Source organism: Pipistrellus kuhlii, unplaced genomic scaffold, assembly GCF_014108245.1.
Source record: "Pipistrellus kuhlii isolate mPipKuh1 unplaced genomic scaffold, mPipKuh1.p scaffold_m20_p_16, whole genome shotgun sequence".
Classification (NCBI taxonomy): Eukaryota; Metazoa; Chordata; class Mammalia; order Chiroptera; family Vespertilionidae; genus Pipistrellus; species Pipistrellus kuhlii.
Window position 1 is genome coordinate 1,632,403 of NW_023425471.1, and position 26,343 is coordinate 1,658,745.

A 26,343-nucleotide genomic window follows, 5' to 3' on the forward strand; every position below is an offset into this window, starting at 1 on the left:
TTCTCAACGAATTCACATCCTGTGGCGGGGATCTGTTTATTCCCACATGACGTAAACTTTCCGAGGAAACTGCGAGGTCGTGCCCTGTCCCGCCGGGACACAGCAGGGGGACGAGAGGAGCAGCGATCGGGAGAAGAAAAACCTTGATTTAACTGACAGCCCCAGAGTGGACGACGGGCGCAGCGGGGCGAAACGAGACTCAGAGGCCTTGGTTTTCAGGCCCCGCCCCTACTCCCCGAGGCGTGGCCCCGCCCTCATGGCTCCGCCCCTACTCCTGAGGCGTTCCCCGCCCTCCCCGGCCCCGCCCCTATTCCCCCAGGCGCGACTCAGAGGCCTTGGTTTTCAGGCCCCGCCCCTACTCCCGGGGCGTAGCCCCGCCCTCCCCTGGCCCCGCCCCCTGCCCGTCGCCATGTTGTTCCCTCGGCGCTGGGCGGGAGCAGCCTGAGGGAGTCGGGCTCGGGTAGCATCTCCGCGGCTGCGGCGGACTGTCTGGCTTTCCTCTGTGCCCCGGCCAGGCCCGGTCGGAGTTCCCCGCGTCCTGGGTGTGGCGGCGAGGTGAGCGAGGCGCGGACTCCCTCGGGGCTGGCGGGGGTCAGGGGCCGGGACCGGCTTTCGGTCAGGGTGGGAGCCCGCGGGCCGCCGGCCGTCTGGGTGTCCGGCGGCGGGAGTGGGCGCTCTGGGCCTGCGCGGGTCGCAGGCGCCTGGGGTGGGGGCCTGCGGGTCGCCCCTGCTTCCTCCGGACTGACACAGCAGGGGAGACGGGTTCCCCTTCCCACACCCCCGGGCGGGAGGGAGGCACACACACAGCCCGAGGGACACCCGCTCACCCCAGCCTTTCCCCCAACCCCTGGGGGCGCACCCCGCACCCCCAGCCCACCCAGTCCAGACCGTCCCCCCCCCCCCCCCCCCCATGGCTCGCGTGGAGAAAAGCCCCGGCGATCGCACGATCTGATGTTGGCGACGTGTGACGCGCTCCCTGGGCGAGAAATTGGGAATGTGAAGCCAGGGCCGGGGCTGGAGGCGGTTTGGGGTGTTATCTGATTCGGGCTGGCTACGGTTTCAGAGTGGGGCTCCTTATTTCTTCCAGCTCAGTAGGTAAAGAGGCAAGGTGAGAATGGTGGGTGCTGCCCGGACCGCGGTGGACGGAGTGGCTTTGTCGTTTGTAGTGATGACACATCCCGTGACCTAGGTTCTTTTGAGGAATGACTTTTTTTTTGTTGTTGTTGCTGGTTTCCACATTGTCACGTGGCCAGGCCTTTTACGGGCTTTCGGAACCCCGATGAAACCAATAGACAGAACTTGATTGCTTTTTGGAAATTAAACAAAACGTGTAACTTGTCCGTCCTTCAGTTTCGGCCACGGTGGAAATGGAAAATTCCTAAATTGCCTGTAATCTCAAAAAACCGGTTCTTGGGGCTAAACTTGTAGACGTGAAGGTAAACCCACAACCCCTCAATTTGGGACTTTGAAGAAGCCTGTTCTCTCAGGTCCTTGTCTAGAACTCTCAGCACCTTATTTATATTTGCAAATCTGAGCCAGTGGTGTGGCCATCCGGTGCCTGCAGTATGTCTGTGCGGAGATTTTAGGAAATTCCTCCTGCTTATACCAGAATGCTTCTGGCTTGGCGATTTATTATTTTCCAGAGTTTTGTGGTGTGGGGATATTTTTGGCTTAGCATTTGTGAGGTTCAAGTGGACCAATGGAACTCAGTGGAATAGAACATTTTTTGGCCTTGATTCCAAGCTGGGTTCTTGGAGATGAGGAAAATACTTGAGTGCGGCTCCCTCTTTTCCAACCTCTTTTTTGTCTTTCCATTTCTTTCCATTTCAGCAGCTTCTTCCATCCAGAACACACTACTCTGGAGGCCTGAGGATAAGTTCCTTTGGTTCTAGAAGTTACATTTTAACCTCCCCTCATTTCTTGGGCAGCGCTCTGGCCTTGGCTGTGTGTGTGTAAATCCTGTACATACATGATTTCATTTAATTTTCACAGCATTTCTGTGTTATGAGCTCCGTTTTACAGATGAGGAACGTGCTGGCTTATTGGGGGGTTAGCAAGCAGGCCCGTGCGAGTTCAGAGGGTAGTTCCAGGGGGGGTTTGATGATGTCTCCTGGCATTTTGGAGTCACTCCTGAGGAGGAGAGCTGCTGGCTGCTGGTGGGCAGAGGCCAGGGATGCTGCCCAGTTCTCTCCAGCGCCCAGGGTAGGCCCCGCAGCGGAGTTGTCTGGCCCAAAAATGTCCCTCGTGCAGGGGCCGAGAGGCCCCTTTGCAGCAGTCTGTGTTCGCTCGGAGCTCAGGTTTCAGCACGTCTGTAGTTTTTCAACTGCAATGGCCTTTTCCTATTTAGGAAAGCGCCTCATGGTTTTAGGCAGCGGGGAAATTTGAGAACTTGAAGAGATTTCCCTTGACGAGGAGGCATGTACACTGAGTGGCCAGATGATTATGATCACTGAATGCAGAAAAATCTGGCATCTGGCCACTCTGTGTGTGTGTGTGTGTGTGTGTGTGTGTGTGTGACACACACACACACACACACACACACTAGAGGCCCGGTGCATGAATTTGTGCATGGGTGGGGTCCGGCCAGCCTGGCCAGGGGGAGGGGACATGGGCAGTTGGCCCACCTGCCTGTTGGTCGAACTCCTGGTCGAGGGGACAATTTACATATTAGTCTTTTATTATATAGGATATACACTGAGTGGCCAGATTATTATGTATACAGAGACCATCATAATCTAGCCACTCAGTGTACATTCATTTGAAAGATGAAGGAGTGAATAATTTCTGATAATAGAATCCAATTTTTAAGGCAGAAGTGACAAAAGGAACTCGAGAGCCATTCAGCTCCATGGAAGTAGACTTGGGGAGTTTGGTTGCTGTATTATTCCAGTTGTCAACAAGTATTTTCTGAGTCGCCTGCCATGCACTGATAGGTGCTGCTGATATGAAGGGGAGCATACAGTCTAATCATAGTCATAAGATCAAGTTCTGATTTGTCCTAGAACCAAATTTATTCTGTGGGCTGCTCAAAGTCGGGGGCCAGATGTCATTAAAAACAAAGCAAAACACAAAGACACACACACACACACACCTCCCCTAGCCCGGCTAGGAGTGGCTCAGTGATTGAACACTGACCTATGAACCAGGAGGTCATCTTTTGATTCCTAGTCAGGGTACATGCCAGGGTTGTGGGCTGGATCCCTGGTGTGGGGTGTGCAGGAGGCTGCCAATCAATGATTTTGTCTCATCATTGATCTCTCTCCCTCCCTCTCTCCCTCTCTCCCTCTCCCTCTCCCTCTCTCCCTCTCCCTCCCTCCCTCCCTCCCTCCCTCCCTCCCTCCCTCCCTCCCTCCCTCTCCCTTTCCCTCTCCCTCTCCCTCTCCCTCTCCCTGTCCCTCTTCCTCTCCCTCTCCCTGTCCCTCTTCCTCTCCCTCTCCTTCTCCCTCTCCCTTTCTCTCTGAAATCTATAAAAATATATTAAAAACACACACACTCTAGCTGGGTGGCTCAACTGATAGGAGAGTCATCCTGTACAACCAAAAAAGTTGCTGGTTTGGTTCCTGGTCAGGGCGCATACCTAGGTTGCAGGTTCGATCCCCAGTTGGGGCATGTACTAGAGGCAACCAATTGATGTTTCTCTCTCTCAAAAAAAAAAAAAAAAATCAGTGAAAACATATCCTCTGGTGAGGATTTCAAAAAACATCAATGGGTGCATACCCACACATAAGTACCTGTATCATAGTATTTACCGTGCGAAGACTTAGGTGAAATGAGGAAAAGTAGATAGACTTTTGGTAGCTTTGTAGGTTGACCACATGTGAATATTGACAAGAAACAAATTGAGCGGCCATTGTAGTTGAGCATAAAACTTCTTAAATTTAGCCTCAGTAGACAATAGTCGTGCATGCATTTTATCATGGAAATCAAGAAATAAACGATGAACCTATTTTTAAATGACCTTTGCATCATTTTCTTGTGCATCTTCCAGCTGGTTCATCATGCCTGCCTAAGACGAGGCCCTTCAGTGTAGGTACCGCTTCATTCTGGCGGCAGGTGTCACTTTTAGGTGAACTCGGGGAGGGATTGATTGAGGAATCACTAAGGGCCGGCTCTTGCTTTAGGCATCTGTGGAAATGTTCCTCCTGCAGTGAACATGGCATCTTTGGTGGGTAGCTTTGCTCTTTGACTCATGCTCATGGACAGCGTGTTCTTTGTTAATGAGGAGATTTCTCATCAGGAATTGTCAGCTGTGGGGACGCTAAATTATACACCTGAAGTGATTGCTGTCTCCTGGGTCTGACAGAGGAGTGTGCGTTCTGTTCCTTCTGGAGGGGTTTTATTCTGGGAAGGGGAATTGGTGCAGGAAGAACCTCCTTTGGCCTCTGAGGAGTCTTGCTTGATCTGTAGTTGGCTCGTTGCTCTGGCCAAATTAGGTCACCACATTTTTTAAAATAAGTTTTCTTTCTTTTTTCTTTTTATTTCTTTTTAACATATTTTATTGATTTTTTACGGAGAGGAAGGGAGAGGGATAGAGAGTTAGAAACATCGATGAGAGAGAAACATCCATCAGCTGCCTCCTGCACACCCCCAACTGGGGATGTGCCCGCAATCAAGGTACATGCCCTTGATCAGAATCGAACCTGGGACCTTTCAGTCTGCAGGCTGATGCTCTATCCATTGAGCCAAACCAGTCAGGGCTAAAATAAGTTTTCATTGATTCTGAGAGAGGAAGGGAGAGGGAGAGAGAGAGAGAGAGAGAAACATGCACGTGAGAGAGAAACATCAGTGGGCTGCCTTCTACACACCCCCTCCTGGGGATGAAGCCTGAAACCTGGGCACAGAAACCCAGGCATGTGCTGACCGGGCATTGAACCTGCAGCTCCCTGGTGCACGGGACCATGCTCAATCACCTGAGCCACGCTGGAGGGCCTCATTTCTGTTTATGAGGTTACGTGACTCAGAAGAGACATCAGATGATTGGTTTCCAAGCAGTTCTTCCCCAGGCAATTTGTTGGTTAAATCAGCAGGAGGAAATGAGCCAAGTGGAATTGTGTGTGTGTGTGTGTGTGTGTGTGTGTGTGTGTGAGTGTGAGTGTGTGTTGGGGGGGGGGAGAAAAGGAGGGAGAAAGAGATTGATTGAAATGCGTCTCACTTGGAAGCTAGCTAGGTAATAAATTTGTCAAAACCAAGGACAAGAAATAGGGCTTGTGTTGAAGTAGGTCATCCACAGAGACTATTTATTAAGGGTTTTGAGGGGTGAGCGGTGAACTCACACAATGCCTCCCGGAGTGTGGAAAGCTGTGATGCAGAGGAAAGGCCAGAATACCTGCGGGAGGAGTCACGGGAGACTCAGGTGTGGCGGAGGAGGGAGCTGGCTGCCTTCCACTGGCTGCCTTCCACCGGCTGCCTTCCACTTTCTTCCACTATTCAGCAGGGAGCCTGGGCTGCCGGGCCCCCTCCACACCCGGGAGGAGAAATCTGTTTTCCCAAGTGCATCTTGACATTTTCCCTGTCAAGTTGAGCTCCGTGTACTTCCACGTTCTGGATTTCCCCATTACCTTTTTGTTTCTTTCTGGCCATGACGGGGCCAGGGTTTGAATGCCGCTGTTTATCATGAACGTGGAGAGGCTGTTCGTTGTCAATGAGTGTAAGTGAGGTGACAGATCGGCACGCTCTGGAGAGAGCCAGCTGTACGTTTTGGAAGCAATGTGAGAGTGAAGCAAACAGTGGAGGCTTCTCTGACCCTGGCTCATCTCATTGGGGGGAGTCTGGACACAGACTTCACTCTTGTCCCAGGCCTGACGCCTTCCAAATGTATAGGTTATTGTTTGGCAAGGGCTGGTGGGACAGTAGGGCACAACTCGGTTCATTCATTCCACGGCCACATTCATCATCCAGGTGTGAAGGGTGGCAGAGCAGTGTAAACTAAGAAATAGCTGCTCAGTATAAATTGAACTAACAGTTTAAGTTCCAAATTCTTATGCAATGTATTAGGCCAGCGGTCAGAAAACTCATTAGTCACCAGAGCCAAATACCAACAGGACAACGATTGACATTTCTTTTGAGAGCCAAGTTTTTTAAACTTAAACTTCTTCTAATGCCACTTCTTCAACATAGACTCGCTTAGGCCCTGGTATTTTGTGGAAGAGCCACACTCAAGGGGCCAAAGAGCCGCATGCGGCTCGCAAGCCGCAGTTTGCCGACCACGGTATTAGGCCTTTGGGTCCAGAGGCTAAGGTAGTTTTTAGAAGGTTAGTTTTCACAAGAGTGGTTGTGTTATCAGTGTGAGAGAAGCATGAAAATAACTTTAGCGAGTTCTGTTTCTAGAACTTTCTATGTGAAACTAATAGAAGAATGTGTAAATGATATAACAGGTGACTGCGCTAGTCTTTGCAGTTCGGGCTTGTGTCATCAGAGCAGAGATTAGATGAATATGCCTAAAAATACATGCATTGTTTAGATCCAAGTCAGAACAGAAGAACTGTTTGAGATCCACACGTTAGTAAATGCAAAGCATTCTCGAATGAGTTCCAGTCTTCTTAAATAAAGTTTCATAAATAGTTGTTTTGGAGCAAGCAGCTGCCACCCTCATATCCTGTTTCACATGCATGTGAGCAGTGCTTGAGTTTTGATCACACCACCCTGGCAGACCAGATTTGCCAAGATATGATGTCATCAAAAGGAATGTGCTATGATGTAATGCTGAAACTGGGAACTCCCTTGGGTGCCAGTTTGCATGGTGTCCTGCAGCTGTCCAGGCCCCCTGTGGTCCCCTCAGAGATGGAAAGCAGCCCGCCCTGCCCGTTTCCTATGAAGACTGCCCCTTGATCTGCTCTCCCTCATTGTCCGTGGTGTTCCAGTCCCATTTTCCGCTGCTCACACGTCTCTAGGAAATAGACCTTCTGGTGGAGAAAGGGGCCTCTGGTGCAGAGGGTGCTCAAGGGGTCTCCTGCTTTTCAGAGAATTCCTCGTGCCTCCGCCGGCCTGTCTGAAGAAGTGTCAACAAGTGGTTAGGTTTCCTCATCTCTCTCTTTCTCTCTTTTACAATATAATTTTGTTGATTTCAGAGAGGAAGGCAGAAGAGAGAAAGAGAAACATCAATGATGTGGCCTCCTGGGGATCGAGCACACAACCTGGGCATGTGCCCCTGACTGGAATTGGACCCAGGACCCCTCAGTCCCCAGGCCGACGCTCTGTCCACCGAGCCAAACCAGCCAGGGCTCATCTCTCTCTCTTTAAAAAATATATTATTGGTTTCAGAGAGGAAGGGAGAGGGAGAGAGAGATAGAAACATCAATGATGAGAGAGAATCATTATCAGCTGCCTCCTGCATGGCCCCCACTGGGGATTGAGCCTGCAACCCAGACATGTGGCCTGATCGGGAGTCGAACCTTGTCCTCCTGGTTCATAGGTCACCGCTCACTCACTGAGCCACACCGGCGGCTCCTCTTCTCTTTAGTTTGTCCCTGGTGAACCATCTGTTTTCCATCTTTTCAGTTTTGTTGCTGTCTCTCACCTGTGGTTCCCTCTTGTTATCCTTTGGGGTTTTGTACATTTTCAGTCCTTTCTGCAGTGGGTGGGAGTGAAGGTAACACACGCTTGACCTGCCTGTTTGATTAGGCTGGGGGAAGTTGTTTACTCTTCGTGAACTTGCACCTATTGAACTATAAAACCCGGGAGATAGTGTCCAACTTGCAGGTGATGTGAAGGTGCTATATGCCTGCCAGATACAGTGCAACCTCAGTTCTCAAACTAAATTTGTTTTGGAAGGCTGTTCAAGAGGCAATTTGTTTGAAAACCAAATCATTTTTTCCCCACTGGAAAGAATGCAAATGGAATTAATTCGTTCCAGATCCCCAAATAACCTTTCTTATATACAGTACATGTCTAATGTACTGCTTAATCTATAAACACACTTTCTTTTCTTAAACTTATTGAACCACCCCCCTACTGGCCTTAACCAAGTCACTTTTAGCACCAGCTCCAGAGGTATCTTCCAGGAGGTCAGTACACAGCATCTTCACTTTTTCACATGCTGCTGCCTCCAGAATGCTGTCCCCAGCTAACTGCTTTTCATTTATCTAAATCAGCAGCCGTTTCCTCCCTCTTCAGTTGCCTGTGATATTGTTTCTTTTATACCCTTAGCAACATTAGCACCCTTTATTTACAGTTATTTATTTATTTGTTCGTTTATTTATTTATTAAATGTATTGGGGTGACATTGGTGAACATGAACATGTAGGTTTCAGGTGTCAGTTTCTGTGTTAAAAGATCTGTATGTTGCACTGTGTGCCCACCACCCAAAGTCAAATCTCCTGCTGCCTTATATTGGGACCCTCATGTTTCCCCACCCCCTTCCCTCTGGCCACCATCACACTGCTGTTTGTGTTCAGTTTTATGTCCCACATACGAGTGAAATCATACGGTTCTTAGCTGTTTCTGAATTATTTCGCTTAGCGTAATGTTCTCAAGGTCCATCCATGTTGTTGCAAATGGCAGTATTTCATCCTTTCTTATGGCTGAGAGTGTTGCATTGTGTGTATGGACCACATCTTCTTTATCCAGGCCTCTATTGTGGGACTCTTGGGTTGCTTCCATGTCTTGGTCACTGTGAATAATGGGACATTAGCACTCTTTTTTTTAAAATATATTTTAATTGATTTTTTATAGTGAGGAAGGGAGAGAGATAGAGAGCTAGAAACGTCGATGAGAGAGAAACACCGACCAGCTGCCTCTTGCACCCCCCCCCCCCTACCGGGGATGTGCCTGCAACCAACGTACATGCCCCTGACCGGAATCGAACCTGGGACCTTTCAGTCCGCAGACCGATGCCCTACCACTGAGCCAAACCGGTTTTGGCCATTAGCACTCTTGATGGCCTCTTTAAGTTTTAAAATTATGCTAATCATCCATTTTGCCAACAAAAGCAAACACACACACACACACACACACACACACACACACGAAAATAGTCACCGCTCGATTTCCTGAGATGTTAACAAGGTAAACTGACTCATACTGGGACATTCTTTCCTTTGCTTGTGGCCTTTGTTTTGTCCTGCTGGTGTATCAGCATGAAAGAGTTGTCAGGTCCACAACCCAGACACTTTTTTCCATGAAAAACTTAGTAGAGAACCGAAATGTTGGTGATGGGGGACATTGGGGACCGAGGTTTGACTGTATTTGGTAAACAGTGGCAGCTAATGTTCCAGTCATAGCATTTGTTATTTGAGCAAACGACAATAGCAATAGGTAGAGAAGTGGACATGTTTCTTGTGTTGGGGAATGAAGTGGGTAAGACAGAGATTTTGGAAATGGGGTAAATAATTAGCTTGGTTTTAGTTACATTGAATTTGAACTGCCAGCAGGGTACTAGATGAATCTTCTTACCTAATAATAGACAAAGATGCTAATTGACCATACCTTTGTAAAACCTACAGCCAATCAGGAGTGAGTATGCAAATTAACCCAACATAGATGGCGGTTATTTTGCATTCACAGCCGCCAAGTGGCTGGGCGCAGGGGCAGGACGCAGGTGTCGGGCCTCACTGCGTGCAGCTCTGGGCCTCTGAGCAGTCTAGAAAGGTGGAGAGAGAAAGCAGTGCCCACAACCAGGGAAAGGAAGGCCCATTCTGGCCGGACTCTTTGTACATCGGGATTCTAGTATATTATAAAAGGGGTTGGAATTCTTGTCTGGCCCTAAAGGGGTGGGAGGGTGGAAGTGGACTTTAGTTTAGAAATCACTGGGTTTTATATCCCGGAAAGAGGTAAGGGCTTCAACCTTGCCATACACCAATGTTAAGAGCTTGTTAGAAAAGGGAGCCATCTAGGTTGCTGAAAGCTAAGGAAGTGGTGAAAGCCATAGAAGGTGGAAACTCTTGTCAAGAGTAGTTTTATGGACCATTAAGTAGGAAGCATTTTCAAGGTCATTGCAAGGCTGTGGCTGAGTCCTGGCTAAGACTGGAAGGCCTTCCTTCCGTCTCCAGCTAGAGATGTGCTACTTTGCAAGATTCTTTCCCAATTGAGCTTCCATTGCCTTATTTGTTTAAAAAATGCTTACTTGGGGGTTTAGGATGTGGTTGTTGGCAGTGCATTTTATGGTGGGGTCTTGAATTCAATGATAAAAGTTAAATTAAAACAAGCCAAAAATGATAGATTTCTCCCCCTCCCCACCCCCACTAAACAGGCAAATTGAAATACATGGTACAAAATAAGGTAAGATTATTGTAAAATGAAATGGACAGACTTAAGTATTCGATTTAATTTTCCATCTGTGATAATTCACAATAAAAACCAAAGTTTACTTTGTAAAAAACAAACAAGAAATGCCTGCGTACCCTTTCAAGATTTTATGTCATGTACATCCAGACACACGGCTACCTCTGAGAGAATTCACTGCTAGGTGGCCTCAGCTGGGGACACTGGTTAGCCATGAGGGTCTTTTCTATTATAGAAGCATACACTTTGAAGCCCTAAGAGAAGCACTTTTCCTTTTATTCGCTTTAGGAGTGCGTATGCAGTAGGCTGTTTAGATGAAGACCAGGGAAAAGCCTTTGGACTGGGAGTTGTCTGGCGACTTCTGCAACTCTGGAGTCGGGGATGAAGTTGGGAGCCTGTGTGTAGTGAGCAGAGTGGAGGGTTGATCAGGCATAATGGTGAAATGGGTAGTGATGGCACGGTAAGGTTAGGCGTGGAAAGGTTTTTGTAAGTAAAGTCAGCTTCATTACCTTGGTGAGGACAAGCAGGCATCATTGATGGAGCAGTAGGATGAAGTGAACTTTCTGGAAAGCTCCCTGCAGCACTCTTACATTCTTCTCATTTTCTTTTTTAAAAAAATATGTATTTTTATTGTTTTCAGAGAGGAAGGGAGAGGGAAAGAGAGATAGAAACATCAGTGATGAGAGAGAATCACTGATCGGCTGCCTCCCGCATGCCCCGCACCGGGGATCAGGCCCACAACCTGGGCATGTGTTCCAACCGGGAATGGAATGGTGACCTCCTGGTTCATAGGTCAGCGCTCAACCACTGAGCCAGCCTTCTCAGTTTGACCTGGTGACAACCTCACTGCAGACTGGGGCCTTTAGTCTAGCAGAGTCCTATGTGCCAGGCATAAAGCTGTCCTCTTGAAATACATCTGCTTGGGAAATTTCCACTTCCCTTACTTAATTTCTCTAACAGCCAAGAAGTTCCACTTTGTGGCTTCCTTCCTCGTGGACAGTGTTTGTATGTGAACTCTTCCCTTAGAACAGTAGTCAGCACTCATTAGTCAACAGTGCCAAATAGCAACAGTACAAAGATTGAAATTTCTTTAGAGAGCCAAGTTTTTTAAAATTAAATGTCTTCTAACACCACTTCTTCAAAACAGACTCGCCCAGGTCGTGGTATTTTGTAGAAGAGCCACACTCAAGGGGCCAAAGAGCCGCACGTGGCTCGAGAGCCACAGTTTGCCAAGCACAGCCTTAGTAGATTTGGAAGTCCTCCAGCCCTGACACTTTTCTGCTTCAAATTAAAGACATCTGGTTTCTTATCTAATTTGAGAGGAGTCAGAACCAACACTTCCTTAAGCTACAGCAGATGATTGCAAATCATGCTTAATTTGTGTTTAGCTGCTCTCCTGTATTGTTCTAAAATGCATATTCAAATTTATTTATTATACTGCATTCTTCCTGAAATAGCCAGTCTAATTCCCAGTGCTGTGTCTCTGTCTTTTGATCTGTATCTGTTCCTTTGCATTTTAATTCTGTCTCCCCAAATGAAACCTTAAACTCTTCCGCTCTTTCCTTTTTGTCAAGCACTGTAAGTGCCTTTTCCTGTAAGTGTCTTAATGCTGGGAGATATATTGGTGCTTGTTTTTCTTAAGAACTCATTAAGCACAACAAACATTATCTTCACTTCCAGGATTAGCAGTTTCCTGTAAGTCTGTTCACTGAGCCATCACAGTTCATGGTCATTAATAACATCTCATGAGTGAGGGAGAGAAGAATAGGAAATAGTGATGCCAAGTAAAGGCGAAAGTGAGTGTCATGAGCTACACAAATGGGTCACACATAATATATGAATGATGCAGACACGTATGGATCATTTCTTGAGGTCCAGAATCCTTTAAGAATCTGATGAGCCCTAGCTGGTTTGACTCAGTGGATAGAGCGTTGGCCTGTGGATTGAAGGGTCTTGGGTTCGATTCTGGTCAGGAGCACATGTTGAGATTGTGGGCTCGAACTTCAGCAGGGGGCATGCAAGAGGTAGCCAATCAATGATTCATTCTCATCATTGATGTTTCTCTCCCTCTCCCTTCTGAAATCAATAAATATATATTTAAAAAAAAGAATCTGATGAATCCTTTTTTGACTCTTTCCAGAGAAAAGCTCCAGCTCACATGCTTCCATCCCTGCCCTCATCCTTATTTCACATGTGATTCTAGGTGCATGTCCCCCCTGCAGCTCCGTCATGGACTCCCAGGTAAGCACACACTCTATGCAGACTGTCCAATGCAGTATTCATGTAGCAATTGAAATGTAAACCAAAATGAAAATGAAATTAAAAATTTAAGCCCTGCTGCTGTGAATCAGTGGTTGAGCATCGACCCATGAACCAGGAAGTCACGGTTTGATTCCCGGTCAGGGCAAATGCCTGGATTTTGGGCTCCATCCCCAGTGGGTAGTATGTACCATGTTTCCCCGAAAATAAGACATCCTCTGAAAATAAGACCTAGCGCATGGAAAGATAAGACATCCCCTGAAAATAAGACCTAGCGCAACTTTGGGAGAAAAAATTAATATAAGACACTATCTTATTTTCGGGGAAACAGCGTAGTAGGCAGCCATTTGATGATTCTCTCTCATCATCGATGTTTCTCTCCCTCCCTCCCTCCCCCTTCCTCTCTGAAATCAGTAAAAACATTTTTAAAAATTCAGTTCCTCAGCTGGATCAGCTACATTTCAAGTGCTCAGTAGCCATGCATGGTTAGTAACTACCGTATCGGACAGCGCAGATATACTAGAATGTTTCCACATTGCAGAAAAAGTTCTGTCAAATACTGCTGCCCTACACTTTCAGGATGGTTTAAGAAGATTTAGTTCCTTAACCAAATCTCTCCTTTCCTCTTCCCCTTTGCCACTCTCTCCACAATTGGTAATGATTAGTATACCAGCAGCCCTGCCTTGGTTTAAGCAAAAGTGTGGGTATGTATTTCCTAAAAGTTTAATTAGATGACTCATCTTCAGAAAAGAGACTTATTGAAATGAGTTCTTTAGACAGGTTGAGCTGCTCTGATGTGATAGTGTGGTTTGACTTCAGTGTTTTTCCTCTCTAGCTGTCTGGGAGGTAATGCTCAGTGATCCACTAGGATCATCTATTTCACCCGGCAAGTTGTGCCTCCATGTTGGTCTGTTCCTCTGGTATTTTTGCCTAATTCTTCCTTTTTTTTCTCCTGGCCGACCTCTTGCAGTAGAGATAGACTTAATTACTTCGTTGACTTGCTTCTTGCTTATACATTTCAACAAGGCAACCAGACCAGAAACAAAAAGTGGAATGGCTGGCACACACCTATATTAAGATACTATAAGGAAACAAAGACGGCTCCAGTAAAAATTGAAATAATTTAGAGATTATCCATGCCTTTATTTCCTTGGTTAGTTTCCTTGAGCCTCAATTTCTTAAGCTATGAAATGAAATAAGTGGTATGCCTCTAACTAGGACATTTAGGGTGAATGCAAAAGGTATGTGTGTTTTTTTTTTGGGAAAAATTGTTTCTAAATTTAAACCAAGAGTGATAAATTCAACTTGTGTTTTTTTAAAAAAAAATATATTTTATTGATTTTTTACAGAGAGGAAGGGAGAGAGATACAGAGTAGAGAGTTAGAAACATCGATGAGAGTCATTGATCAGCCGCCTCCTGCACGCCCCCCATTGGGGATGTGCCCGCAACCAAGGTACATGCTCCCGACCGGAATCGAACCCGGGACCCTTCAGTCCGCAGGCCGACACTCTATCCACTGAGCCAAACCAGTTTCGGTTCAAGTTGTGTTTGGAAATGAGAACTCAAGGGGTCACAGAGTATGTGTTTCAAACTCTGAAATGTGGAGAAAAGCAGTGTGCAGACCCGGCCTACTCTCCCTTTGTCTGCTTGTTAGAGGAATGCTGTTTTGTTGCAACCTTGTACTTTTTGCAGTCAGTAATACTAATTTTAAAGTGGTTTTCTCATTAGACTTGCAAGTAGAATCAATTTTTTTGTCCTTACCCATGCCTTTTAATAGACCTCAAGAGTAAAATGGGGGAAGAACTGATTGACTGGAGAAACAACTGTAAGTACAGAAAGTACAAATACAAAAAGAAGAATAGCCCTAGCCAGTTTGGGTCAGTGGATAGAGCGTCAGGCAGTGGACTACAGGGTTCTGGGTTCGATTCCAGTCAAAAGCGCATACTTTGGTTGCAGGCTCGTCCTGGTTGGGGCTTGTGTGAGAGGCAACCAATTGATGTGTCTTTCACATTGATGTTTCTCCGTCTCTCTTCTCCCTTCCACACTCTCTCAAAATCAGTGGGAAAATATCTGCTGGTGAGGATTAATAAAACGAAAGAAAAACAAGGATAGAATACTAACAAGAATAAAGGAGGAAGTAATTTACTTTGGTCTCAGTTTAAACCCTCTTTGGTACCTCACCATATGTCAAGTTTTGTATATGATGCTGCAGAAGAAAAAAAGGGCAAACGAATGATGGCATCAGGTGTTTTGTGTCCCTCCCAGGGAGTTGGACAGACTCAGATACAACAGACTGTGTAGAGCACATGTGTCAAACACAAGGCCCGCGGGCCAAATCCGTCCCACCAGGCCTTGCAATGTGGCCTGCACCGCGCTGTCATCACTGCACTCCTCTGCGTTTCCATCACAATGACAGTTTATGACTGTTCAGTAAACCATTCGGCCCGCGATTTAGGCTGGATTTTAGATTTTGGCCTCTTCTCTGATTGAGTTCGACACCCCTAGTGTAGAGCATACATGAGTGAGAGCTGTGCTGGAGGTGGGAAGGATTAGAGGGAAGAGAAGGACTAGGCAGGGGAGGCATAGAAGGCTTCTTGGATGAAGGATGTGAACTAGGCCATTGGATGACGGATATTCATAGCCATTCAGGTATAGGGAGGGGCCTCCCCGGCCAAGATAAGCATCTGAGCAAAGGCTGGACAGTAAATACCGGTGATAGGTTTGCGGATGGTGACTTGTAGGTTATAATAGGGACAGGCTTGTAAGCGAGGTTGGATAGCTCTTTGGATGCCATGTTCAAAATTCTGTATAATAAAAATAATAAGTGGGTTTAGTTTGGAGACAATTAGATCCACGAACAATAAAAATGTCCACCTTTAATTAAAATTCCTGTTAAGAGATTTAGATTCTCCAGGCCTGGGTCTGAAGCCCTCTTGGTCTATTGTGGTCTCTGGGTTGGAGGCCAGAGAAAAGGCTACTACTGATGAACTATCCATAGCAAGTGATGGTGCGAGATAAAAGTCCACAGTGGCAGCGTTGGAAAAATAGTATTATGAAAAGGAAATACAGTGCTGTCTTTTTATCTTTAGTTTTGAGGTATCTGCTTCCCATTGAGATCAGTGTGCCGTATACGTGTGTTGGGGCTGGCACATGGTATTATAATCCTAAAATAGTATCGATTGTGCTTATAACTGGTTTATTTAAAAGGACACTGCTGCAGGGATAAGGAGATTGTGGCTCTGTAAATCTAATTTTAGTGTCTTGTTGCTTGTGGGGCGTGGCTACAGAGTTTGCACAGGTTCAGTCGGACTGATGAGAGGGCACAGTCCTCTCATGGCCACGTGCAAGTCCCAGCTTGGAGGGCAGAGCCTCCCCCGGCACCATTATAGCCAACAGCTGTGGTTGTGAGCTTGAACCTGTGGTCTGAACACGGCCCCACGTGCCTGAGTGCTATAGGCTGCAAGTAAACAGAGCTTGATCAGGTGCATGTAATTGAGGAGGATCGAAGCCCACGAGAAGGTTGTTAACATGTGACCACGCCCTTCCTTTGCCTCCTGGCATCGGCTACAAAATAAAGGCATGGCTTGTAGTCCATGGTGCTCTCTCTCAGGGAAGCAGCTTTTGATTCATTTTTATATACTTTTGATATTTAAAAAAAAGTATGACTTTGCAACCAAATCACTACTTTCAAGATTGAACTCAGCATTGATTATTCTAGGTTTTCTTGCAGACTTCAATATAAATCTGTAAGCCTTTTCAGAGTGTGATCACCGTGTGCCTAGTATTTGGGTTTATCACTCGGCAGTATACTTCTACAGTTCTGTGTCTGCAGTTAGGCATTTAGGTCATTTCCAGAAATCTCTCCTTGGCAGCTAAGGCCCTGACTGCTCTGGGCCTCTCCCCCCAGTCCCATCCGCATAGAACTCTGCTCTCTCTGGGCTCCAGGTGCTCAGCCCTACCTTGGACTCGCCCAGTATATGCCAGTCTGTTGGCAGGATCTCGGCCTGGGCTGGTCCCTCTCCCTCATTCCCAACTCGCTCCTCTCTCCGTTTTCTCCTGCTGAGCTTAGCTTGTGGTCAAACCCACTTCCCCTGGGTCAAGTCCGCCTGCAGTGGAAGCTGATCTTGGGGAGGCTGTGTGCTCAGAGCAGTGCGGCTGGAGTGATCCCTGAGACATTGCTTTGGGACAGCCCACACCGGACACGGCGTACGGTCTGCCACTGGCACTGCTGGCACAGCCAGCTTTCCTCTGGTGCTGGGAGTTGCCACTTTTTCTTGAACGGAGTGGCAGGTGCAATAGCTGGCCGTGTTACAGAGTCACCGTGTCTGACATGGACATCCCCCTGACGGCTGGAATCACCCCCAGCTCCAAGCTGCTCCTGAGATGCTCACACAGGGGCCTGGGTCTGCCTGAGGGAGCCGCGGTTCACACATGGCATCTCTCACCAGGGCAGATGCTGCCCTGTCTGCTTCCTTGGTTTCCGGTTGAGTGCAGATAGTTGTATTCTCTACCAGGTGCAGACTCTCGTTTGCAGGACTTTCCACGGTTGGATTTGTGTGGATTGTCGCCTTCCCCAGCCTCCAGCTCCATGAGACTGGGTGTCGCCTCCATCCTCAGCATCAGACACACAGCAGGCAATCATTGTGTGCTTGGTGAAAAACTACTTGCCCACCCACGCCACCAAATTCTAGGCTTCTGGGGCGGTGCTTCAGTTCTGCAACACTTGCTTGACATTTCATGTAAGACCCGTTTAAGCTCCTGAAACTGATAAAACGCCGGCACACTCAGATGTGCGTTATACTACGTGGCAACGGCTTGCTACTGCTGGTTCTGTCAAGTGAACTTGGTTTTGAGCAGATCTTGAAAGAAAGCGAGCAGTTGAAAGACTCTTACCATTGCAACTGCGATTTTCCATCATGCCCACGGGAGCAACAGGAAAATCCGCAGACATAAATGCAAGGCAGCTGAGCCTCCCGGGATACGTGCTGGGGTTTAGAGCAGCCTGCCACATTCTTAGCTCATTTCTACCTTTTGCTAGCTGTGTGACCTTGACCAAGGTCTGGAAGCTCTCTGAGTCAGTGTCCTCATTGCAGACTAGGGATGAAGACTTGTGAGGAGTGAATGCAGTGAATGCAGAATCAGGGCTAATAGTGTTGGTATTGTTGTTGCTATTAGTCATACCCCACTCTATTGCACTTTGAAGATACTGCAGTTTTTTTGCAAATTGAAGGTTTGTGGCAATCACTAGTAAAAAGATTATGACTCACAGAAGGTTCAGAAAATAGTTAGCAATAAAGTATTTTTAAAAAATATTTTTAATTGATTTTTTACAGAGAGAGGAAGGGAGAGGGATAGAGAGTTAGAAACATTGATGAGAGATAAACATCGATCAGCTGCCTCCTGCACACCCCCTACTGGGCATGTGCCTACAACCGAGGTACATGCCCTTGACCGGAATCGAACCTGGGACCTTTCAGTCTGCAGGCCGATGCTCTATCCACTAAGCCAAACTGGTTTCGGCAGCAATAAAGTATTTTTAACTTAAGGTATAGACATTGTTTTTTATTTTATTTTATTTTTTAAATATTTTGATTGACTTCAGAGAGGAAGGGAGAGGGAGAGAGAAACATCAGTGATGAGAGGGAATCATTGATTGGCTGCCTCCTGCATGCCCCTATGGGGGATCAAGCCTGCAACCCAGTCAGGTATGCTTGACTGCAATTGAACCTGGGACCTTTCAGTCCGCAGGCTGATGCTCTATCCACTGAGCCAAACCAGTTAGGGCTGTGCATTGTTGTTGGTTTTTTTTTTTTTTTTTAAAGACAATGCTATTGCATGCTTAATAGACTATAGTATAGTGTAAACCTAACATATGTGCTGGGAAAACAAAAGAATTAATGTGGCTTGATTTATTGTGATATTTGCTTTATTGCTTGGTCTGGGACCAAACCCCCAGTATCTCTGAGGTATGCCTGTATTATACTATTGCATCCTTAACTCTGAAATGTCAAGGTTTTGAAGAGTCACTTTTTCATCGATTGAATTTATAAGTTGAGGACTACTATATGTAAGTCCCACAAAAATCCCTTCGCTTTAAGGGGGGTAGGGGGTTTGAAACGATTGGTTTAGGCAGAGAATGGCTAGTACCTTAGCACAGCTCCGCATTCGTCACTGATAAACCTTCACGTTGAATTTGATCCTTAGGGCTAGGATCCTCTGGCTTCCTACTGTGTCTGCCTGTGTAATTCTCTCACTCTTCCGCCCATAACTCTTACTGAAAGCGCACTGGAGAAATGGCCACCACGGAAGCCTTTCTGTGACACTGCCAGTAAAGACTTCTTGTGTTCATTCCGCAGACACTTCCTGCGTTCCCATGAGGAGCCTGCTGCAGTGGTGACTCGCTCTTCTCCTGTTGTCCTCGTCTGAGTGAATTTTCCCAAGAGTCTGCGAGGTAGGTACTGCTGTCACATTGTCCGGTGAGCTTCAGGGTGTCAAATAGCTTGTCAGTTGGTCTGAGTTGGCCTTTGACACTAGGAACCAGTTCTCCTTCGAGGTTTTCACCTTGGCCTTGGCTGCGCAGAAAGAAGCTTCACAGCACTCCTTGCTGCCTTAGACTGGCACTTCCTGTGTCCCATTGGGGCTTCTTCCTCGAGTGGCCCTTACTTTCTTGTTCTCTGGAATATGGTTATTCTAAGCTACTCTAAATTTGAGCAACTGTTGAAAAATGAATGGTATATTTTACATTTATTTCATTTTAACAGCATTTTATAGCTGCCCGGGTGTGTGAAACTTGAGAGAAGTGCGGTTGGCAGGTGAAGGACTTAAATGCTTAAGGTGTAGCATTTGATGCTAGAACTTTTTTAGGCTGAGGAAGGTCCTGGGCAGCTTTCAGGTGTGATTTTCCTTTTCAATTAAGAATTCAGCTGCCACTAGACGTCAGCTATTTCTTTCACATTTTAATTCTTGTGTTTACTCTTAAAATTATGAAAACAACTGTACATTCCTAAGCTGAGCTTTCTAATGTTTTCTTTGCAGATAATGGTGATGCATGAACTGAACAACTAAGGTGAGATTTAGGATCTAGGTAGTATGCTTTTCTTATGCAGATTTCCTTATAGAATTTAGCTGAATGGCTAACCTTTTCTTTTAACCTTGGTGAAGATTGTTGCCTTTGGGCAGTCATTCCAAACTGTGGATTATGAAAGACTTGATATTGCATTTTAAGGTAAATTCTGACAATAACGTGGCAGGATACCGTATTCATTCAGCTTAAACTAAAGAGGTTTAAAAGGATTTTACTGTTTATTTAGAAAAGGAAACATTTTTAATATCTGGTTATGTTAATGTATAGATTCCTTGAAGCTGCTTTTTGTTAGATGTCATTAGGAAATGAGATGGTTTATACAATTACCTGTATCACCATGTATGTTTATGTACAATGCTACAGTTAGAATTAGAGAGATGTGTATGTAATATTTGCTTTAGCAAATGCCAACATACTCCCAAATAGGATGTCTAGGAGGCCCCAAATTACGGATGGGAAGTATAAACATTGTACCCTCTTGCCTGGCTTGTGGGCCTCGCATTGCCCACATTTGTTTCATCAGAATAAGGGCACAATCTAGGATATCCCACAGTACTACGAAAAAAGAAAAGAACTGTCAACGTGTCTTGATAAAACTATAAATGACAAGTCCCAAGGAACTTCTAAGACTTAATTTGGTACATGTATACAGCCAGCCATCTGAGTGAGGTTGTTAGGTTGCATAATCTGGGTTATAATTTGATGTAGAGATTCTAACCATCAGTGCTGAACAATAAACCTTGGTGTCTGGGAAGGCAGGGAGAGACCTATTCAAATCCTGGGGTAAATGGTAGACTACAATGACGCCCATCTGTCCCACCCTCCAACACAACAGGCAACTTTGGTGTTCACATGGCTTACGCGTGTGAAAGGAGCAACCTCAGGATGGGAGCCGCTGGGGAAGGGCTTCAACGTTGATGACCATGCCAAGTGGTTCTGAGGGCCCAGCGGTTGGCCAGCAGTGGGGTGGGATCTCCATCAGAAGGAACAGTGTGTGCCAACCTGGGCGAGTGGCATTGAATTTCAGTTCCATCTGACTGCTCTTCCGAGGGACCGAAGCCGAGAGGGAACCGGGAGCAAGGCCAAGTATCTCGCCTTGAAGTTGGACCCAGACTTGACTCTGTGGAGCACTGCCGAAGAATGTTAAGGAGGGGCATTGGACAGATACTTGCCCTCAATCAGAATATTTGGTGTGCCTTTGAGGTTTTGTTTCTTCTTTTTCTGGAAGTTGAAGTTGTTTAAACAAGACTGCAAAGATTTAAACAAAGGAACCGATTTAGCCCATTTTTACATATGCCAGGAAATGAAGAGGCTTGAGAATGTTTGAATTTCCTCTTTAACATTCATTTAATCTGGGCAGTGGGCAGAGTGATCACTTGGCAGTCAAAAGTCTCCCAGAGGGCCCAGCTGGCATGGCTCAGTGGTTGAATGCTGACCTATGAACCAGGAGGTCACAGTTCAATTCCTAGTTGGGGCACATGTCTGGGTTGTAGGCTCTATCCCAAGTGTGGGGCATGCAGGAGGCAGCTGATCCATGATTCACTCTCATCATTGATGTGTCTTATCTCTCTTCCTCTCCCTTCCTCTCTGAAACCAATAAAAAAAGTTTCCAAGAGGTCTGTACTTTATTGCCTCAGACTTTTGTTGGCCAATTTAGATTGTATTAATTATAGAGGTAATTACTATAGGAGTAATTTAAAAGAGCCAGTTGGAATTAGAGAAGTTGCTTCAGCTTTTACCAGAATAGTATGTAGCTGGATATACAGAATTCTTGCACGTTATAGGAAGTGTTCAGTTACATTACCCTGGGTAACATTTGCATATAAATAGGAGTTAGCCAGATAACGTTTACTGCAGTGATTTTGCAAAATCATCCTAGTAATTTCGCAATTATTGTTTCTGTTTTAATTATCTTCCCACTGAGGGATTCACAATATCTCCTCTCATACTACATATCCATTTTTATTCTAGAGCTGTGCTGTCCATTATAGCTGTTGGCTCTCTAAATATGGTTATTCAAATTAGTTCAAAATAAATACAGTTTAAAATTCAGTTCCTCCCCCAACCATATGCTAAGTGCTCCGTAGCTTTCCTGGGGCAAGTAGCTGCCATATGGGACGCCACAGATGGAGACATCTCCACCGTTGGAGAAGGTTCTCTTACTGCCACTCTAAAGGTTGTCTTCTTTTACACATTTTAATATACTAACAGCCACGTAATAAAATACAGATGAGGTAGTATAGTGTGGTTCAAAGTAACTGGGGCGAAGGGAGAATGGGGAGTTACAGAGGAAGTAGGATTTCCCCTAAGTTGATAATTGGTGAAGCTAGGTTTTTAGGGTCCATGAGGTATCATTTTATTATTCTCACTTAGAAATTTTGTCTGTGTTTGAAATTTTCCATAATAAAGAATTAAAACAACCGAAACCGGTTTGGCTCAGTGGATAGAGTGTCGGCCTGCGGACTGAAAGGTCCCAGGTTTGATTCCGGTCAAGGGCACGTACTTTGGTTGCGGGCCCATCCCCAGTGGGGAGTGTGCAAGAGGCAGCTGATCCATGATTCTCATCGATGTTTCTAACTCTCTATCCCTCTCTCTTCCTCTCTGTAAAAAAATCAATAAAATATATATTTAAAAAAATAATTAAAACAGAAGCTTAAACAGGCACAGCACTTAGAAGCAGCCATCTATAAATAAGCACCTGAAATCCCACCCTACAAGCTGATGCCTTTGGTGTAGGGAGGTTTTTAATCCTGCCCCAGGGTTTCCCCTAAGGCAGGGGTCGGCAAACTCAGTCACCAGAGCCAAATACCAACAGGACAATGATTGAAATTTCTTTTGAGAGCCACATTTTTTAAACAAACTTCTTCTAATGCCACTTCTTCAAAATAGACTTGCCCAGGCCGTGGTGGTATTTTGTGGAAGAGCCACACTCAAGGGGCCAAAGAGCCGCAAGTGGCTCTCGAGCCGCAGTTTGCTGACCACAGCCCTAAGGAGGTACACATGGCACCTTGTTTTTATTTAAGGGTTACTTCATTCCCCCTCAAAACATGTGAGTAGCTGCACTAGTGGGCAGAATGAGTTCTGTGGGTAGAATGTGCTAGATTACATGATGTTTAAGATTCCGTTGCTGCTGATGTTAATCTTGGCAGACTCCAAGTGGTGTTCCCTGTGAAGAGAACAGAGTTCATTTACTCAGCGGTTGGCTTGTTTTTGTTCCCTGCCAGATCAGTGAGCTTCTGTGTCTGGTTTCCTGGTTACCAGCTCCTGTGGTGGTAGCACTGGAAGAAGTGGGTTGTCATGGAGAAAAGCCCTGGCAGGAGAGCAAAGCCGTTGGTGAACAGTGTCTGTCACGGTGTCACCAAAGGCTGTTTGAGGTTGTCACCCAGACGTGCCTACTCCAGTCTCTTTCTACATCTCTAACAAATGGTGGCCGGGCTTATTGTGAGTAGAGAGAAAAGGTCGAGAGCAAGGTGTCTGGGGTCAGACTTGACCTTGAGTGCCAGCTTCAGTCAGCTGAGACCCAAGGAAGGGCGAGACTGGCCCTGGCCAGCTGTCGCAGGGAGTACTGGCAGGGTAGTGCCTGGCGCATGGTTGAGTGCTTTGCAAATGACAGCTCTTCCTGTTCGGTATTCTCTGTGCAGAAAGCAACTGGGCCTCTGCGTTTATTTCCCTTAAATGCTGATGTTTCTAGAATCGCGTAGAGCAGGGCACAGGTCTGAAGGAATGTAATGGTACCTTCTTATTTTACAGGGTTCTGAAGTCAGAGATCTTGAGACTAATAATGGCAGGAAAGTCATCACTCTTTAAAGTCATCCTCCTGGGAGATGGCGGAGTTGGGAAGAGCTCTCTGATGAACAGATATGTGACTAATAAGTTCGATACCCAGCTCTTCCATACCATCGGTGTGGAGTTTCTAAATAAAGAGCTGGAGGTAGATGGACACTATGTGACCATGCAGATCTGGGACACGGCTGGCCAGGAGAGATTCCGAAGCCTGCGGACACCCTTTTACAGGGGTTCTGACTGTTGCCTGCTCACGTTCAGTGTCGATGATTCTCAAAGCTTCCAGAACTTGAATAACTGGAAGAAAGAATTCATATATTACGCCGATGTTAAAGAGCCCGAAAGCTTTCCTTTTGTCATCCTGGGTAACAAGATCGACATAAACGATCGGCAGGTGTCTGCGGAAGAAGCCCAAGCCTGGTGCAGGGACAACGGCGACTACCCTTACTTCGAGACAAGCGCGAAAGATGCCACCAACGTGGCAGCGGCCTTTGAGGAAGCGGTTCGGAGAGTGCTTGCCACCGAGGATAGGTCGGATCACCTGATTCAGACCGACACCGTCAGTCTGCACCGCAAGCCCAAAACCAGCTCCTCTTGCTGTTGATCCCGATGAGAGAGGTTTAATCATCTCTCTCTCTCTCTCTCTCTCTCTCTCTCTCTCTCTCTCTCTCTCTCTCTCTCTCTCTCACACACACACACACACACACACACACGAATAAACATGGGGAGAGGAGAACTAGCATTTGCAGCAATAGATCATATACTCCTAAAATGAAACTAACCATATTGCTGCTCCATATGTGGGTGGGAGAAGGGACACATTCATTCACTCGGAAGAATCTTATTTACTCAGCAATGGCATCTTACATTTACAAGTTGTAACGGTTGTCTAATAACATTTAATTTAAACATGTAAGTTACCGCGCTAATAAATGCGATGACCAAGACTCTGACTTTGTGATTAAAACAAAACACTTGAATATCCTAGAAATTGTTCTTTTCCTGGGAAAATGGAGAACAACTTTTTATATATGTATATTTTTATGTAATTAGCATCTATTCCTGGTTCGGGGGGGAAGTTTCCTACAGTAATGTTAGTTATTAAAAGTTAAAATTGAGTGCATCTGTGCCGCAGTGATTTATTTCTACATTCTCTTTCAAATTATCGAAGTGTTCACCTTTTCATTCTACATAATGGAATTGATCTCTTGGTCTCCCCAGTAACTGCTCGTCATTTGTGTGTCACATGTTCGCTGCCCCCTCACCCCCAGAAGCCAACCTGATCACTATTCTTAGAGAAAATGTGAAGGATTGTACCTTGTTTGAGGGTAAGGGAAGACATCTTTATTTGGCCGTGTATTTAGTGCCTTCTCCTTCACTGAACATTGTCTAGTGATTTGCTCTAGATTTCTCATCTTGCCGCAATGACCAGACTTCCTGATAAAACAAACTGTGGCCTTTTGTGGGTAAAGCTCATATGCTGCAGCTTCATGCAGATTCCATCCTCCAGAGACAAACCAGTGCCCAGACCCTATGTAAATGAAGATGGAACCCTGGCCGTGGACCAGCGGGTTATCAAAGGACATGCTTGGGGCAGGGGTATGTTTTGAGAAACTGAATGGCTATATTTCTTTCCCTGCCTCTACTCCTTCGAAACCACTGAAAATGAGTACCATTACAGCAAGCTAAGCTTTTGAAAGTCTTATTTCCTAACATAACAATTTGGCTGTAAGGAAAATGTTGTAACATTTTTAATTTGGGAAAATTAAATCTCTTCATATTCCCAGGTTGGCAGAAATTCTAGTTTTTATTATTTATAATCACTCCCCATTTCCTCCCGGAAAAAAAACACCACCACCAATCCTCCATCCAAAAAACATTTTTTTTTACTGGTTTCAGAGAGGAAAAGAGAGATCAAGAGAGGTAGAAACATCAATGATGAGAATCATGGATCAGCTGCCTCCTGCACGCCCCACACTGAGGATCGACCTTGCAACCTGGGCATGTGTCCTGACCAGGAATCAAACCCTGACCTCCAGGTTCATAGGTTGATGTTCAATCACTAAGCCACACCAGCTGGGCTTGCTTTTGTTTTTTAAAAGTGTACCCATTGTTTTGTGACTTGCCCTTTTTCTCTTAATGTCTGGGCATATTTACATTATAGTAGACCCCTCTCATTTATTTGCCATATGGATATCTAATACCTATTCAAATCCTTCTCTCTTGATAGATATGGAGCAGTAGTGCATGAAAGTGCTAGTTTCGCACACCTTGGTCAATTTTTCTGCATACATGAATCTCCCACACTTTGGTCAATTTCTCTGCATACTTGAAAAGTGGGGGCAACAGTGAAGCATTCTAGGAATCACACGGCTAAGATCCTAGGGACAAGGGACATATCTACCTTTCCACCTATTTCCTGTCCCTGGTGGCAGCCACATGTGTTTTTTGGTGTGTGTCCATCTAGATCAGGGATGGGGAACCTATTTTCTGTCAAGGGCCACTTAAATATTTATAGCATTATTCATGGGCCACACACAGCTATCAACTTAAAAATTAGCCCGCTGTATTTGGTCAAATATTTCATTAACTCACCCCTAATTCCTTAGTAAGGCCAGACCAAATGATTTTGCTATGGCCCACGGGCCAAGAGTTCCCCACTCCTGACCTAGACATTTAGTGCATAAGGAAAGCATATTGTATTAGTTTGCTAGGCTGTCATCATAAAATGCGGATTGTATGGCTTCCACAATGGGAATTTCTTTTCTCAGTGCTGGAGGCTAGAGTCCCAGGTCAGGGTGTGGGGAGGTTTAGTTCCTCCTGAGGTCTCCCCATGGCTTGCCAATGACCTTTCCCCATGTTGTCACCACCCCCCTTCCATCTCTATCCAAACTTCCTCTTCTAAGGACACCAGATTGGATCAGGCCCACCCAAACAGGCTCATTTTAACTTAAATCACCTCTCTGAAGGCCCCATCTCCAAATACAGCCACATTCTG

At 45.9% G+C, this 26,343-nt stretch overlaps 1 protein-coding gene across 12 annotated transcripts; it reads left to right on the plus strand.

Moving 5' to 3' along the window:
- Positions 1-397: 397 nt before the first annotated feature.
- Positions 398-24,468, plus strand: RAB9A (RAB9A, member RAS oncogene family). Of its 12 annotated transcripts, XM_045582280.1 has the most exons (7): positions 398-555; positions 12,359-12,459; positions 18,835-18,929; positions 19,514-19,544; positions 21,534-21,738; positions 23,313-23,972; positions 24,043-24,468. In XM_045582280.1, exon 6 carries the CDS (start codon positions 23,344-23,346, stop codon positions 23,947-23,949), a length of 606 nt encoding a protein of 201 aa, XP_045438236.1. In that variant the 5' UTR covers positions 398-555; positions 12,359-12,459; positions 18,835-18,929; positions 19,514-19,544; positions 21,534-21,738; positions 23,313-23,343; the 3' UTR covers positions 23,950-23,972; positions 24,043-24,468. The 12 variants fall into 12 exon arrangements, with proteins under 12 accessions (XP_045438236.1, XP_036295415.1, XP_045438238.1 ...); XM_036439522.2 differs by lacking the exon at positions 21,534-21,738; XM_045582282.1 differs by lacking the exons at positions 19,514-19,544; positions 21,534-21,738.
- Positions 24,469-26,343: the final 1,875 nt, after the last annotated feature.

Bases quoted from the DNA above. Each gene is read 5' to 3' on its own strand.
- RAB9A (XM_045582280.1), top strand. From the start codon at position 23,344: ATGGCAGGAAAGTCATCACTCTTTAAAGTCATCCTCCTGGGAGATGGC.